Source organism: Moesziomyces antarcticus (genome assembly GCF_000747765.1).
Source record: "Moesziomyces antarcticus DNA, scaffold: scaffold_v10009, strain JCM 10317, whole genome shotgun sequence".
In the NCBI taxonomy this organism is placed as follows: Eukaryota; Fungi; Basidiomycota; class Ustilaginomycetes; order Ustilaginales; family Ustilaginaceae; genus Moesziomyces; species Moesziomyces antarcticus.
The window spans coordinates 163,685-180,661 of NW_014639001.1; the positions used below are offsets into that span (position 1 = coordinate 163,685).

Genomic DNA, 16,977 nt, shown 5'->3' on the forward strand with positions numbered 1-16,977 from the left:
CCATGCATTAGTCAAACTACCTACGCCCACCATGCGTCGCAAGGTCGGAAAGGGAGTCCTGCTCACTGCAGGCTTCTCGCTCCTGCTCACCTGCGTCTTCTACTTGGCACACGATGGCGTCCTGCATAACTCGAGGATCATCGGCTGGCAAGCATACACCGCCATCGATCTGCGACCACTCAAGTCCAAAGGCTCCTCCGCTGTGTCGGATGCTGTGACCGCTGACACCGACAACAGCACCCACCCGTCCGTCGCATCGTCGTCCGGCTCCTCCGCTCAGTACGACGACATCTACCCCCTCGACTTCTACGCGCCACTACTTCCGAACCCCGCGCCCATCACAGAGATCACCGTCAAGTCTTGTCTACCGCTCACCAGATGCCAGCCCAAGACCACGCCGGCCGAAGATGCTTTGCTCGGCAAATGGGTTCAGGTGGACCGCAGCCTCAGCCCCGCAGGTCAGATGAGCGCTTCCGCTGGAGGCATGCTCACCAACATTTTTGGCAGCATCGAGCAGCGCTTCCTCTTCTACCGCAAATCCAGGCGGCGCGACGTCCAGAATGTCGTCGAAATCCGTCTCGTCGAGGAGGGCGAGCCGCACCCCTCGGGTGATGACGGCTGGCACAGGGTCAAGACCGGCCTGCGCTCCAAAGTGGTCAAGATGATGGCAGGCGAAAAGAGTTTGCACCTCTACTACCGCACCAAGTCTCCTGCCCAGTACGAGCAGGAAAAGCTCGGATTCTGGAAGGAGAAGCGTGCTCCATTGACCTCTGGGCCCTTTGACCCGATCACCGAGCTCGATCTCGTCTACGGCGACAACCCGCCCTGGCCCGGTTTTGAGAGCGCAGGCGTGGTGTCGCATCCGCACTCTGCCATCGGGTCGTCACAGATCTCACTGTCATTCCGCCGCAAGCCCATGCGCAAGCCTCCGCTCGAGCCGCTCAAGTTCCGCCCCGACGGCACGTTCAAGATCCTCCAGCTCGCCGACCTGCACTTTTCCGTCAACCCCGAGCCGTGTCGCGACACCAACGAGAAGGATCCGCGCTGGGCAGCGCGCGGGTGTCTGTCCAAGAACGACACGCTTGCGCTTGTCGATGCGTGGCTCGACTCGGAGAAGCCCGACATGGTCGTGCTCACCGGCGACCAACTGAATGGCCAGGGCACCTCGTGGGATCCGCGCAGCGTCCTCTCCCTCTATACGGCACCGCTGATCAAGCGCCAGATTCCCTACGCCGTCATTCTGGGGAATCACGATAGTGAGGCTGGCTCACTTACGCGCGAAGAACAGATGCAGCTCATTCAGAACATGCCTTACTCGTATAGCCTCGTTGGACCAGCGCTCGTCACAGGCGCTGGCAACTACTATCTCAAGCTGCACAGCCCAGGGAATGACCGGACGCACGTGGCGACGCTGTGGTTCATGGACTCGGGCACACACGCCGACAAGGACAAGTGGAAGCCCTGGACCAAGCCGGGCTACGGCTACATCCGCAAGGACCAGCTCGACTGGTTCGAGGCCAAGTACACCGCGATCAAGCAGACTCTTCAGCCGTACCGGCCTGATGGCGCGCAGGACTTGGGGCCGCAGTGGCGACGTCGCTCTTCACCCAAGCGCGCGGACAAAGAGTGGGATGCGGGAGCGGATCAGAACCAGGCGCTGGGTCGGCCACCTTCGGTGCTGTTCATGCACATTCCCGTGCCGGAAGCATTCAACCCCGTGGATCACGGAGCGCTACCGCAGGTGCAGAACCCCACGGGCGCGACGGGAGCGAGTGTGGGCAGGCAGGAGATGGTTGTGGGCAGTCGGAATGAGACAGCGACATTCGAGGGGGCACAGGCACAGCCGGGCATCTTTGACCTCGTCACCTCGCTCAATCGCGCCCCGCCTGGTGTGCGGTTGCTGGTGCACGGACATATGCACCTCAACTCCGACTGTCGCCGCGTCAACAACGTGTGGATCTGCTTTGGAGGCGGTGCTTCGTACGCCGCGTACGGTAAGGCAGACATCCAGCGCCGTGCACGTGTCATCGAGTTCAGGGAGTGGGGCAAGGACATCTGCACCTACCACCGCATCGCATCTAGCGACCCCGCATCTTCATCACAGCGCTTTGACGACTTTGTACTTCCCTACTCGAGCTAGAATGATTCACATTGTGATTGCGACGTATGCATGTGATGATGTGCTAGGAGACAGAAGCGGGGGGGAAGAGGTTGGATGTCACAAGCGCGTGGATCTGCGCATCGAAGCGCATGCACAGTGCGGTCGACTGACGAAGAATGACTGCCAAGCGACGGGTCGAAGCTGCATCCGTGAGTGCGGGCGCGATGGTGAGCAGTGCCGAGTTGACGCGCACACAAGCTCGCTCGACGTGCGTGCGCTCTGTTCCGGCACTGTGCAGAGCTTTAGCTCCGAGCTTAACCAGAGTCTCGAGCGTGGCCAGCAAGGCCGTTGCGTGTAGCCGGGCGTGCTCCTCTGCGTGCGGGACGAGTCGGTCAATGACCTCCGCTGCAGCACATGTGATTGTGCGCACAAGTTCGTCTGACGCGTTTGGCAGATGGCCGCCAGCCGGTTCTGTGGCACAATTGTACAGAGCGACGGTTGTGGTGTGTACGAGACTGAGGACAGGTGCGATCCAAGCGCCCTGTGTGGCTCTATCCAGACGGTCCACATCCACACTGCGCATCAGCTGCGCCAGAAGCAGCATCCACACACTACGAGGCGCGGATGTCGGCGGCAGACTGTCGACTCCCACCGTCTCTGCACCTTCGCTCAGGGCTGGATCGGCAAGTGCGACGACGCCTTCGCGCACGATCTGCTGCCACATCCACGCGAGCAGTCCGCGGCGCGTGACGAGTTCGATGGCCACGTCCGCATTGGCCACCAGCCAGAATGTGGTATCCTCGACGAGCGCGCGCATAGCCGCCTCCTCGACGGCGCGCTCGGCGCTCGCACCCGCACCGCGCGCATCGCACGCATCGTAGAGCGACGCCAGCAGCTCCCACGTGCGTCGGCGCTTGAGGATCTTCCAGTCGCTCCGACCGCCCGAGCGCGCCACATCGCGCAGCAGCCGCAGCATCCACATGCGCTCCTGCTTCACCCGGTCCGACGCCGTATACAGCAGATTGTACAGCAGCGGCACATCGCCCACGTCCAATTCGGATCGCTGCAACAAAAAGTGCGAGATCACCGGATAGACGAACGACGCCGGCGTCGTCACCGAGCGCAGGCTGTGCGCGATGAAGAGCGTCGTTGTCGTGGGAAGGAACGGCGCGTCGGTCGAGGACTCTTGAACCGCCTGCGTCGAGTCGAGCGCGTCTCGGAGCAGGTCGAGCACCATGATGAGATGGTCTTTCTCCTGGAAGTCGGCCTCGCGCACCGCGAGGTACAGGCTCGAGATCAGAGTGAGGCTCGCGCGACGCATGTCGGGACAGCAAGACGATAGCCCGCACACGGCGAGCCCAGGCACGTTGGTCGCAAACACTGCCAGCCACTGCAGCCCCGTGAGCTTCTCGTCGGGCGCCGTGACGCGCGCCAACAGCGACGCGAGGAAGACCGGATCGTAGCGCTGCACCGCATCCGTGTGCCGCCCATACACCTGACCGGGCAAGACAACGTCAGCCTCTGCCGAACCGTCCGTCTTGTATCCTGACGCGACGGTGTTCGCCAGCGAGAGCAAGCGTGGGAACTCGGTGCACGTCGCGAACACCACGTTCGCATCGAGCGACTGCAAAGCCTCCGGTGCGCTGTGTGCGTGTCCGCCGCCTCCACCTTGCTGTGACGCCGGCAGCGTCCACTCCTGCATGAGCGTCGCGAACGACTGCTCGGACACCTCTTCGAATTTCCTGAAGAGGCTCAGCAGCATCCGGTCCGCCCGCGACAGGCTTGCGCCATAGAACGGCAGGAGCCTCGTGAGCAACGGCGCACGAATGAGGCCTTTAGCATCCCGCCCTGCGATGAGATGCACGAGCTCCACAACGACAAGCTTGAGCTCCTGCGCACGCTGCACCTTTTCGTCTTCCGCAGCTTCCTCGTTGTCAGCCTCGGCTTGGCCGTTCTCTTGCTCGTCGGTGTCGTCCCGAAGAGGTGCGAGAAGGTTGGATGAGCCACGCATGACGCTGGCAAAGTCCGAATGCGCAGAAAGCGCGCCAAGGTAGCGCGAGAGGTGGCTGTTGTCGAGCTCGGCGTGCACGCAGAGTGCGCGCACAAGACGCATCTGGTCGAGCGCCCGCATCCTGTTCTTGAAGGCCGCTTGCACCACAGGGTCGACGAGCGAGGCTCGAAGGTGGATGCGTACGCTCTCGCTCGCGCTCGCGCGCTCCACGAGATCGGTGAAGAGCGAAATGGTGTGCACAAGACGCGCAGAGTCGTTGCTGTCTTCGGCGAAGCGTCGAACAAGCCAGAGCAGCGCGGCGTTGATCGAAGCCTGCACCACCTCGGAAAGTGAAGGCAGCTCAGGCACGTCTTCGACCAGACCAAGCAGCACCTGGATGAGTGGCGCTCTGAACGCCACATAGGGCTTGTTCTCGACTGCATCCTTGGCAAACTTGGCTAGACGGCCGCTTGCCGCAGACTGCGGCTCGTTCCAGTCATACCGCGCCGCGCACCTGAGTGCTGCCACAAGACATGCTGCATGCCTCTCCACTGTCTCGACCTCCGCCTCTTCGATGAGTTCGGGATCGGACAGGACGAAGTCAATGCAGACGTCGACGATAACGCCAATGTGCTTGTGCTCCCAGGTCACATCGCCAAGCATCGCTCCGCCATCATTTGTCACGGATTCGGCCTCGGAAAGCGCTGTGAGAATGGCAAGCAGCGTGCACGGGAGCGCTTGAACCGTGCTCCTAGCATCGGCACTAACGCCAGACGACAAGACGCTCAGCACCGAATCCAGTATCGGCAGTGTCGTTTTCGGGTGCACGTGAAGGGCGGCAACCAGAGCACCGTCTGTCGCTCTTGAGTGCGCTGCGCCGTTGATCAGTCCGCCCAGCTGCAACATGGCCAGCTGTTTCTCGACCGCTGAGTCGGCGAGAATCAGATCAGATTGAAGGGTCGCCTGGATGATGCCCAGAAGCAGGGTCCTGCATTCGGCGTGGAGCCCTTCGGTGGAACAGACAGCGTCGACAATCAGCTGCAGCTTCATGGCAAGTGCTGTCCATACTCGGGAGATGGGGCCGGCAGATGACGCAATAGCTGCGAGCGATTCCGCAGCTGCGATCCACACTTCAGCCTCTGCTGGTCCCGTTGCGGAGTCCTGCGTGCGCATCGCCTCGCGTAGCACCTCCAGCGCCTTGGACAGCAGCTCGACGGCGTCTGCCTCATCCATGAAAGGCGTGAGGTTTGCCATGCAGCGCAAATAGTCGACGTCTACAGCCTTGCTGCCGCCGTCGACCTTATTGAGGGTAGCCCTGACGATCTGCGCTTGGTCTTTGTGGCGAGGGTCGAGGTACTTGATCGCCAGCTCGCTGATGCGGCGCAGCAGCGACTTTGAGACGTGCGGCGAGGCAGCGCGGTTCAGCAGCGCGACAGAGTCGACGAAGAGGAACTGCCTGGCTTCTTCGTGGGTGAGATACTCTGAAGCATCGGCTGCAGCGATGAGCGAAGAGGCGTGCGGAAGAAGGTGCCTTTCGTCCTGCATGCCCTGGCCGCGGCTCACGGCAGTCCACAAGGCCAGGCGAGCATTACCCTTCGCCCGCCATGGCACCAGCGTGGTCTGGTCCAGGACTTCCTCTTCGCTGGTCGTAGCCATGAAGTCATCGTGTGCCGGCTGCACGAAGCGGGCGTTCAAAGGCAGGTGAAGGACCGGAATTGCCCCGAAAACGACTTCGGGCCCGAAGAGCGCAGTCGCGAGGTTCTCTGCGACCGGATCCAACTCGCCCAGGATCTGGGACGCGAGCGCGTAACCGCTGGCTTGGAGGCCCTGGACAGCTGCGTACAGCGATGAGATCTGCGACTGAGTCAGTGGCCGCTTGACGCTTCGAAGCCGCGTTTTGAGGTCCCTCGGATCGGTGCAGTCTGTTGAATGTAGACAAATGTCAATATGAACAGCGTTAGCAACGAGATACTCGCGCGAAGGTCGGAGAGCAAGAGCAAGAGCCCGTGTCGAAAGGTCATGACGCCGCACAGCCACGTAGGTGGTGGCGACGACTTCAGAGTTATCGGCAAGCCATGCCTGCAGCAATCAAGCCGCAAGATGTACTTTGGTGTAGCGGTTCTGATGTATGGGAAATTCTAATCATCCCAATCGACACGGATGCACTTGCACTCTGCAAGCAGTACATGAACATACCAGCAAATGTAGTCGATGCGATCACGACAGAACCTTTTGACTTGCTGCCAGGCTCGAATGCGGGTTCGGGAGCGACTCGAATGGCGCGAACATTGCTCACGCCCACGGCAGCAGTGAACTGCGATGATGCGTACTTCTCGTTGCTTGAAACGTGGCTGTTGATCTTGAACGCCATCGCCTCGAACGCGGAGGTGTGACGCGCGTATGCGCAGAGAGTGGGCAGCAGACGCGCAAAGAACGCCGTAAGACCCTCGACCGACTCTGCATCGTCGAAGAGACCCTTGTCGATGCGGATGCAGAATTGCTCGAGAAGCGCCATGAGCCAAGGCGAGGCGAGCAAATCGGCTCCACTGGTCACCTCGGATTCGTCATCTTGCTCGTCCTGGCGTCCATTGTCACGGAGGAATTGGCGCGATGCTTCGATGTAGCGATATGGTGTCTTGGCACAGCGAAGCATGCATTCGTCCAGGAAAGCGATCACGGTCTGCTGTTCCGACGAGATGTGCTGCTGCGCAGGCACAGCGCTCGGCTTGGAACCAGACTCGTCGTCCGCCTGGGACGCGACACACGTGTCGGCTTGCGGCAGGCCCGAAAGCCATGCATCGATCTCAGCCAAGTCGTGCTCGAAGAACGATGAGGGTGCCAGAAGCGACTTGAGCAGCTGCTCGCATGCAGTCTTGACCTGCTCCAGTGGGGTGGAAATGTACAGCGTCAACAGCATGCCGAGGTAGCTCAGGTTGCCAGTGCCTGTTGTGCCGGTCGGCTTGGCTGTCCAGTCGAAGGATGCGGCGCGCGCAGCATGCGAAAGGATGCGAAGCGTGTGCACCTGACAGAGCGCGCCGAGATTGATCTCGTTGGTGTCCTCTTCGTCGTCCTCCGCATCACTATCGCTTGCCTCTGCGTTCTCGACCTCATTTGCGACGTCTCCTGTGTCCATGTCGTCTGCCGCCTTTTCGGGCGACGCTGCCGAAGCTTGGATGAAGGAGTTGGTGAGCAGCTTGCCTGCGTTGAAGCGGACGTCGAAGGCCGAGCTTGGCACTGCTTGATAGTAGAGGGAGAGCAGACGAAGTGCGACTTCCGTCGATAGCATGTTCGTGTTCTCGTTGGTGCCCTCTGCGCCGTCGCTGGACTCGTTGGCGACCGTGGACGAATCTGCCGCAGCCGATGTTTGCGGTCTAGAGGTGGCCACCTGCAGGATCTGGATGACGATCGAGATGTCGGGGATGCGTCGACGGGCCTCCGTCTCGAGAAGTTCCAAATGGCGACGCCAGGGTCCATGTTCGTCCTCGTCAAGCTCGTCGGTGGCGCCGAGGCAGATGTCGCGATATCGGACCATGCGGTCCAGGCAGCGGCACAAAAGGGCGCATGTCGAGTGACGCACAAGCTTGTCCGTGCTAGTGAGGCCCTGGCTGAACAGGAAGCGATGGAGCGGTCCAGGCAAGAGGTTGGCCAGCACCGTGTTGATCGGCGGTGGTTCCGAGGCGACGAGGCGATGCGAGAGCGGGATAAGCGCGCTGGAGGTCGTAGTGTCTTCGGATTCGAGATGCTCGACCTTGGCGTTGCGGAAGGATGGGAGCTCGAGACCAGCTACCCTGCCAAAGAACGCCACATTGCAGAGCCATCTGGAGCTGGGTCTGGGGTCGACGCTCAGGCCGGCGCAGGAGCTCTCCAGATAGGGACCAACCAGCTCGGGGCAAGCTGTGAGGATGCTGAGGGCAAGCTCCTGCTGTCGGAGATCCTCAGCCACCGCGAGTTGGCGCAGCACGCCCGAGAGCACCTTGTTGTAGATGGAGCCACCGGTGTTGATCGAAGTCGACTTGGCCTTCTGTGTCGAGCCCATCTCAAACGAGAAGCTGTCCTTGTCGAGACCGTTTACAGCGCCGTCCGCCTTGCTTGTGCCAACAGACTCGTCGGTATCGCCGCGGACTGATGCTTTTCTTGGGTACCAGCCTCGATCCGGGTAGCAAATTCCGAAGCCTGGGTTGGTGCAAATGCTGAGCAAGAAGTGGTGCGCGAGTTCCGCCACGGACGGGTTCTCGACGGCATCCGTGTCGGCATGGATGAGCACATGCTCCTCCTCGCGCGGATAGAGCTGAACGACACAGCCGCAGGCCCACTCGTTCCAGAATTCGACCTTCTTGGAGCGGGGGATGCGCTGGTCCTTGACGAGGTCCTCGTGTAGATGAAGAAGGATGGTCTGGACCACGTCTGGCGGATCCTGAGGCAAGCCTTTGAGCATGGCAGGCAAGAAGTCACGTCCAAGGTCGAGAAGGCGAAGCTTGAGTGTGTTCGAGTAGCTCTGCTGCAGGAAGGAGAGGAGGAAGAGAATGTAGAGCGTGCGGATGTCGGGGCGGCGGAGCGAAACGTCGAGTGCGACGCTCGTCTTCTTGGCGGCCTTGGACTTGCGGTTGGTTCGCCTGCGCATGTTGAAGATGTGCGGGAGTACCTTCATGGACCAGTTGAACGAGTCGAAAAGCTTGACGGCGTAACGGCCTTTGGCGAACGACGAGACCTCGCGAAGGAGGATGAGGGATGCGAGTGCGGCGACATCCGAGCCCTTGGAGGATCGAGAGTCGCGTTGCTTGGAAGATGCAAACTTGGCGCCTCCAAGATTGGAGATGTAGTTGTGAAGCATAGCAAGCCAAGGCTCGTTGGGTGACAAGATACGCTCGATGATGTTGGATCCAAGGGTGTGAGTCGGGTAATGGATGGAGAGAAGCGCCAGAGACTGAGCCAAGCAGAAGATTGGGAGGTGCAGCAGGGTAGGCAGGTCTTGGCGATCGGCAAGCTCCCAGGTGGAGAAGATGGAGGCTGCAGCGGCTGTAGGTGCGCCGGAGTTGGATGCCTGCGTTTCGCACAGCTGGCAGTAGTCCTTGACGAGCTGGATTCGCTTGTCGCTGGCGGGGATGGTGGAGCGCTGGGTGTTTTCTGCGAAGGAGAGGTTGGTCTGATTGCGCAAACGTGTGAGAAGCAGGCGAAGCATGTCTGCTGAGGGTGTCTGAAGCGCCTGATGGAGCTCTGCGCCGTCGGCAAAGGGGACCATGGCCTTGTTGGTGACCGCCTCCTCGGGTGCCGACGTCTCCTTGGTCGTGCGCTCATCCTCAGACACCTCTGAGGCGGAATGACCCGACGCAGCTGCATCAGAGCCACGACGTTTTCGCTTGTCCGCCATGCTGGCGATGCCTGTCGGATGGGATCGATGGGGTGCTGTGATGGAGGAAGAAGCAGGTCAAGAGAGGAGCAGAGTCGAAGCTGCTCGTGAACCCCAACCCAACTCAAAAGCTTGGCGGCCAAAAAGGCAAAAATTGGTCTGTTGTTGGTCGCCTTTGAAATTTTTGCCGCTCCACAAAGCGTTCATCCGTTCTTCTTCGCGAAAAAGGGTGCAAAACTATCTCGGAATTCGGAGTCAAAAGTCGCGTCACGTGGGCGAACCTCCACCAAAGCCAGAAGATTGGGAACTCATGCACAGATCAACGTCGTCCTCCAACACCATCACCAAGCACACCTGAACCCGTATCTGGAGATAGTCAAGGTGACGAGAGCGACAGATCGAAAATGTCTCCACCAAGAGTGCTGACGATTGCCGGCTCCGACTCGGGCGGAGGAGCCGGAATCCAGGCGGACCTCAAGACCTTCCTGTCACTTGGCACCTATGGCCTCTCGGTGCTGACCGCACTCACGGCGCAGAACACCACCGGCGTTTCGGCGATCCATGCGTGTCCGCCCGAGTTCGTGTTGCAACAATTCGACTCGGTCGCATCTGACATCCAGATCGATGCAGTCAAGATGGGCATGCTGTGCAACGAAGGCATCGTCGGTGCTCTCGCCAAGCGTCTCGGCGAATGGAAGCAGTCCACAGGCGCACACGGAGGCCACAATGTTCCGATCGTACTTGATCCGGTCATGGTGTCCACATCCGGCTCACTCTTACTGTCGGAGGGCGCCATTGCGACGCTCATCCGAGACCTGCTGCCGCTATGCACCCTTCTGACGCCGAACCTGCCCGAGGCACGTCAGCTGCTCAACTACGCCGCCAAGTTCACCTCGCACCAGTCAGGGACGCGCGAGCTGGACCTAGCAAAGGAGAACGAAGAGACAGAGCTTCCTCAGATGATGGCGGCAGCAAGGAACATCGCTCAGCTTGGTCCGCGCGCGGTGCTGGTCAAAGGAGGACATGCCAAGCTGTCCAGATCCCAGATCGACGAGTACTTGAGCTATCGAGCTGAAACGGCATCTGCAAACGAAGTAAGGATTGCGCCGACGTCTAAGCCATCGACATCACGATCTTCTGGCAGTCGCTATCCGCAGCGTACCAAGTCTCGCCCAGCGGATGCGCACCAGGGCAGAATCGACAATGACGACGAACTACGCCAACTCGCCGGCGTGGACGGCGCCATCATCACACGCAAAGGCAATGTCACCGCCATCCGGACGGACCAGAACCCATTCAGCGACGTCTTACACCAGCGCCCTGGTTCACCTGGTGCCGATGACAAGGTCGTCTGTGACGTGTTGTATCAGCAAGGCGACGACGGAACAGATGGCACTTTCGTATTGTTCGTCAAGCCGTTGCTCGCATCCAGTGCGACCCATGGGACGGGATGCACACTCTCGTCGGCTCTGGCGGCATCGCTGGCGCAAGGCTACTCGGCTGTACGTGCGACTTCGATCGCCATCAAGTACGTCCAGAACGCGATCGCCTGTGGGATTCAAGATCTCGGCAGCGGTCCTGGCCCGCTCGACCACTCGTATCCCTTCCACCCTCGTGGGCTGATAGCTTCGCCATCGGACATGGGCAAGTCTGAGCTGCCCCTGCACCGAAGCTTGATCGCGAACTCGCTCGATGCATGGACCGGGTTCGTGCAGCACCCCTTTGTGCTCGGATTGGCGGATGGCAGCTTGCCACGAGATGGGTTTGTGTGGTTCATGAAGCAGGACTACCTCTTCCTGCGCCACTATGCGCGCATCTGGGCGCAGGCGGCTGCATCTCCAGACACCACCTTTGACGAGATCACGACTCTCGTCGACATGTCTCGATCCATTGCACAGGAGGCCGAGCTGCACAAGCGTCTGTGTCGCGAAAGCCTGGGCGTTTCCGAAGCCGAGCTTGAGTGCGCCACAACGGAAAGCGCAGCCACGCTGGCGTATACGCGCTTTGTGCTGGATACAGGCCGATCGAGCGACGTGCTCGACTTTCTTGTGGCAGTGAGCCCTTGCATGGTGGGCTACGCACAAGTTGGACGTTGGCTCGCACACCATCGCTCCGCAACACTCAACAAGGACTATGCGGAATGGATCGAGGCATACGCTAGCGACGACTTTCAACAGGCGGCCCAAAAAGCCATGCAGCTGATTGAAGCCCGAGCCGCACGAGACGAGCTATCGCCCGGCAGGATGCGCAAGCTCCAGCGGATCTGGAACGCTGCCTGTCGCCTCGAGGCAAGCATGTGGGACGAAGCCATGGACCCCAGTCTCCGCAGACCGGTCCTCGAACCCTGATGTTGAAAGTGCGCTCACACATGTGCCGCAGACGCAAAGCAACTCGCGTATACCTCACGGCTGAACCTCGTCCGAGCCGTGTGGGGGGCCGTAAGCGAGGCTGACAGTGGAGTGATGAACAATTGATTACAGAGGTTGGCTAAGACACCCAAGCTCCGTGGGGGCGAGGAGGAATCTTGCACACGCCACGTGCTGTGGGGAAAGCCTAGCGGAACTGCGATGGTGTCGGGGCAGCTTCAGGTCTCGAGACCCTGAGCTGGAAATGCTGAGTGAGCGCCGACGGTGTTGGCTCGTCACCGTCACGAATCGCGTCCCGGATCGGCGATTTAAAAAAATCGCCCGAGTCGAGCGCGTCTCGGCTGACTAGCGGCAGCGATGATGCGATGATGCAACCCGGCATGAGCGCAAGCCACTCAGCGCTTTCCAGATCGCCAGCACCATCCGGCTTCGGTTGCGGCATCTGCCTTCCACCGTTCTCTGAGTGACTGCCGATGGGTGCCCAGTCTCATCGACATCGTCAAGACCGTGCTGGAAGCTTTGGCGAGCGTGTCTCGCAATGCGATGCGTAGAATCGAAGGCCACCACGATTTGCTCCTCTCTGCCGCTGTGATTCCGGGCAAACGTCCTGTGAGGGCATGGCATGGCAGAAGGTGAGGAGCGGCCCAGGGCAGAAAAAACAGACGGCGGCCCAGGCAGGCGGGCGGTTGGTGCGGTTGAATGACGGCGGCTGGACTGCCAAAGCGCAGGCTTCTCTGCGAGACGGGGTTCGATGCTTATTGTTCTGCATGTGCAGCGAACGGTTCGCAAAGTATTCTCCGACGGGGCAAGCGGGCGGGCGGCAGAAGGGCGCCAAGCCGTCACGACAGCCGCAGCAGCTCGCAAACTGCCAAATTCCTCCGATCGATGCATCCGCAGCTTCCCAACGTCATTTTCGGCTCGCTCACCCTCCACCAAGGCTTAGGTACGACGGTCCTCGCTTCGCGATTCCGCATCCATTCGCCTTCCCTGTCCCGTACCGCAAAGCCTCGCTTCGCCTGCAGCCAACCAGATGACTTTAGGGTCCACCGTCCTAGGCCCTTCGCCCAACCCTGATCGCGTCAGTGCAGCACCGCCCATTGTTCGCGGCACAGCGATGATGTAGTTTCTGCAATCGTACCAAGTGGACATGTTTCTTTTCTTGTCGTCACAAGAGCGCGCGCCAGTGTTGCGAAGAGGATCCAAGGACCCTGGCGCCCGTCCTAGTCTCTCCGGTCAGCAGGATTCCATGGGCTGCTAGCCTTCCCCATCTTTTTTTCAGCCTTGTCGTTCGAGCCGACCTGGCTGGCCTGTTCGGCATTGCAATAGAGCTGCCCCCCTTTGGCCACGCTACTCGGGCTGCAGATACTATCGGTCTTTCGTCTTGCCGGACTCTTCCTTTCCCACCCCACGCATCCCCCTTCCCCCTGGATACCCTTCTCCCTTCGCCGTCCTCCTACATTCGACTGGCCTTCATCATGGCCGACAACGCGGCGCCATCACGCGCCTCTTCCTCGGAAGCCGGCACGGCCATCGCAACACCCCACCAGAACCCGGACAAGACCAAGGACGCCACCTCGCAGTCGAGCGAGCCGTCGCAGGACGATGCACCTGCCGACGTCCAGGCGATCCGAGAGAAGAACGACCTGGTCAAGACCAACTCGGAAAAGCAGCGCGAGGGTGAGCATGACCTCGAGCCTCGCGAGGATGGCAAGATCGTGCTCTCTGAGCGCGCTGGCTACCTGGCCACGGGCTACTCGTATCCCACTTGGCGCAAGTGGGCCATTCTCTGCGTCATCTTCGCCGTACAGGTCTCGATGAACTTCAACACCTCGGTCTACCCCAACGCCGTCACTGGTGTCTCGGAGAAGTACGGTGTCAGCGAGCCAGCTGCTCGTGTGGGTCAGATGATCTTCCTCGTCGCCTATGCGTTCGGGTGCGAGTTTTGGGCACCCTGGTCAGAGGAGATCGGTCGATGGCCCGTCCTCCAGATATCGCTCTTCCTCGTTAACATCTGGCAGGTGCTCGCTGCCCTGGCGCCCAACTACGGCTCGCTGATCGTCGCTCGTTTCCTTGGCGGTCTCTTCACCGCCGGAGGCTCGGTGACGCTCGGCATGGTGGCAGACATGTGGGAGCCCGATGAGCAGCAGTTTGCCGTGGCTTTCGTCGTGCTGTCCTCCGTCGGCGGTACCTCGGTCGGCCCTTTCATTGGAGGCTTCATCCAGGCTTATCTCAAGGTGGAGTGGAACTTTTGGGTCCAGCTCATCTTTGGTGGTGTTGTTCAGATCGTTCACTTCGTGCTCGTTCCCGAGACCAGGTCGACGATTCTCCTGGACCGCGAGGCGAAGCGTCGCCGCAAGAATGGCGAGAACAACATTTACGGCCCCAACGAGGTCCGCACGGACCGATTCAGCATGCGCGAGATCGGAAAGTACTGGCTGCGACCTTTCGAGATGTTCGTCCGCGAGCCGATCGTGCTCTTCCTCTCGCTGCTTTCCGGTTTCTCGGACATGCTCATCTTCATCTTCCTCGAGTCATTCCAGCTCGTGTACAAGCAGTGGGGCTTCAGCACCGTCCAGGTCGGTCTTGCATTCATCCCGATCAACCTCGGCTACCTGCTTGGCTACTTGATCTTCATTCCCCGCTTCATTTGGGAGCGCAAACGCCGCGTGCGCAATCCGGACGCGCTCGCTCCCGAAGCACGTCTCTGGCTGCTGCTCTACCTCGTTCCACTCGAGACGCTTGGACTCTTTGGCTTCGCATGGACTTCGCTCGGCCCTCCTCGCGTCCACTGGATCGCCCCCATGATCTTTTCGACCATGATCGCCATCGCCAACTACTCGATCTACATGAGCACGATCGACTACATGATTGCAGCATACGGCCCTTATTCGGCGTCGGCGACGGGAGGCAATGCGCTTGCGCGTGACTTCCTCGCCGGTATCTCGGCGATGTACGCAACCCCGCTTTACAACCGCCTCGGACTGGAGTGGGCAAGCACGCTGCTTGCCTTCCTCGCCATCATCGTCGCCATTCCCGTCTACGTCTTCTACGTCAAGGGTCCCCAGATCCGAGAGCGTTCCAAGTTCGCTCAGTCGCTCGCGGATGACAGGAAGGCGAACGGCGGAAGGCGCACGGATCAGGACGAAAAGGCCGAACGAGGCGAGACGTACAAGAACAAGAACAAGTAGAAGGTGCTTGCAGGCAGCAAAGCCGAGCACATCGCCCAGTTGCTCGTCGCGACGGACCGTGCTCGTCACCATCGGTCAGACTATGTCTCCGATGTGTTGTGTGTAGATCCATGGCTTCCAGTGTCTCGTCCCGAAATCATATCTGACATGCACGTCATAAGTAACGTTTTTACCCTCAACCCATTCATGCGCATGTGATAAAGTTCCGCTGTCCCCACCGTTTTTCTCGGTGCGCAAAAGCTTTTCGTGTGCTTCATTTGAAGAAGGTTTGCTTTCGGCATCTCGCAGGAGGAGAGAATGGCTCGTGATTTTGAGTCTGCGCTCCGGCTTGGCAGAAAGTCGGCAGGATCAGAGCTTTGATGGGGGGATCGTCAACAATCATAAATATGCGTCGCTTCTATCCGGTGCCCGCTCTTTCTATTTTCCTTTCTTCCACTTTTCTGCACCAAACCCATCTTTGATTGCTTGCAAACATGGTCGACGTAGCCAAGGACGCTCCTGATGGGGCCAGAAACGATGCTCAGAGTCCTTACCAAGAGATCCCTCCGTCTCCCGCGCAGTCTCCGGTCAAGGATTCCGGAAAAGACTACAGTGGTGGATCAGAGGCAAAGGATGCCGAGGGCGCAAATGAAGCCGAGGCGACGATCGCAAGCACCCCTGATGTCAGTGCTAGTGCTGTGCAGTACTTCCGGAACCTGTGCGAAGTCGCTGGTTTCCGATATAAAGAAGACGATTATCTTGCAGGACTAAAGTTTTGGCTTTCGATGCCTGCACACAAGTACAGAGCAGTCCACTACCTTGAGCCTGGGCTCATCTTTCCCGCGAAAGTGCTCCACCATCGTCGGCTGCCAGGCTTCCGCGCTCCCAGACTCTCCTCTTCCGGCTTCTCCGGTATCGTGGTGCACCGCTTCCAGATCAGAGGCGGTGGTCTTTGCGGACCCCGAGAAACCAAGATAAGGTGCGCAGAGCTCCATCAGAGAGTTGCAACCTTCGTACCAGACATCAAAGAAGAGGATTACGTAGTGTCTGGGCCTTTTTGGATCGGCGAAGTGATGTGCTACATCGACATCCTTCTTATCAATCCTGCCTACCATGACGAATTCTTCAAGATCAACTTCACCACTCGCGGCGGTGTCTACTTCGCACACCATTCTGTCGGAGCAGACTTTCTTTACGATGCTGTTGTTCTTCTCGTCAAAGGTCTCGACAAGAGGGTGGATCCCGTGGCGGTCGCCGACCGTATCAAGAAAAAGTTCCGCAAGAGAGTCGATTTCAGTGTCGTCTGGGGCGTGCACTCAGCCCAGAGTCCTCCCGAAGAGGCTTCCCGCCTTCAATTCGAGGGCTCTCTTTATCTTGTTGGCAAGGCTCGTCCGTATATCAGCGACACCGAATCAGGCTGGCGTCCCATCAAAGATCCTCCCTTTGTGGACCTCAAGGGCATCGAGCACGCTGGCAACAATCACAGCGTACGCTGCATCACCCAGCCCTTATGGAGTGGGCACGCCAATGGATGGGATTATGTCTACGAACCTACACGTGACGACTAGACTTCCAAACAAAGGTTGGCTGCACGCAGCCTCTCCGTCTCGCTCGACATCGTCAGCCCTTACGATCTACTCAAAAGTGTTTTCGGCGTGCTCTCTTCAATGCTGCACAGCGCCCTGTCCAGGAGCTCATTAGAGGTTCCGCCTACAGCCAGCTGCGCATGCGACTAAGTCTTCCTGCTTCTCTCCTGTGTCTGAATGTTCACCAATAAAATCCAGTTCTCTCGCCATGCGTATGCTGCGAATTTCGGTCACACTTGTCGTGAGCGTCTGTGTGTCACGCCGTTAATCAACGGCTTGTCGGCAGGTGATCACAGCCCAAGTCCTCGCGTGTGAAGGTGACCGCGCAAAGGGCACTTTAACTCCACCGGCTGTGATCTTAAAGTTGCACTTCATTTCAGAGCGTGGGATGCCGTGCGCTTCACGCTGCGCATGCGCAAT

The 16,977-nt window shown here is 59.6% G+C and overlaps 4 protein-coding genes across 4 annotated transcripts; 3 read left to right on the forward strand and 1 right to left on the reverse strand.

Moving 5' to 3' along the window:
- Positions 1–31: 31 nt before the first annotated feature.
- PAN0_009c3726 (phosphatase dcr2) lies at positions 32–2,140 on the forward strand (the record flags this gene model as incomplete). The annotated part of the gene is made up of 1 exon (XM_014800686.1): positions 32–2,140. The coding sequence occupies one exon, from the start codon at positions 32–34 to the stop codon at positions 2,138–2,140; it is 2,109 nt and encodes a 702-aa protein (XP_014656172.1).
- Positions 2,141–2,183: 43 nt separating this feature from the next.
- On the reverse strand, positions 2,184–9,459 carry PAN0_009d3727 (uncharacterized protein; the record flags this gene model as incomplete). Its single annotated transcript, XM_014800687.1, has 2 exons — positions 2,184–6,145; positions 6,288–9,459. The coding sequence occupies 2 exons, from the start codon at positions 9,457–9,459 to the stop codon at positions 2,184–2,186; spliced, it is 7,134 nt and encodes a 2,377-aa protein (XP_014656173.1).
- Positions 9,460–9,842: 383 nt separating this feature from the next.
- PAN0_009c3728 (MFS multidrug transporter) lies at positions 9,843–14,992 on the forward strand (the record flags this gene model as incomplete). The annotated part of the gene is made up of 5 exons (XM_014800688.1): positions 9,843–11,771; positions 12,222–12,408; positions 12,580–12,747; positions 12,827–12,923; positions 13,045–14,992. The coding sequence occupies 5 exons, from the start codon at positions 9,843–9,845 to the stop codon at positions 14,990–14,992; spliced, it is 4,329 nt and encodes a 1,442-aa protein (XP_014656174.1).
- A 473-nt stretch (positions 14,993–15,465) lies between these two features.
- On the forward strand, positions 15,466–16,539 carry PAN0_009c3729 (uncharacterized protein; the record flags this gene model as incomplete). Its single annotated transcript, XM_014800689.1, has 1 exon — positions 15,466–16,539. One exon carries the CDS (start codon positions 15,466–15,468, stop codon positions 16,537–16,539), a length of 1,074 nt encoding a protein of 357 aa, XP_014656175.1.
- Positions 16,540–16,977: the final 438 nt, after the last annotated feature.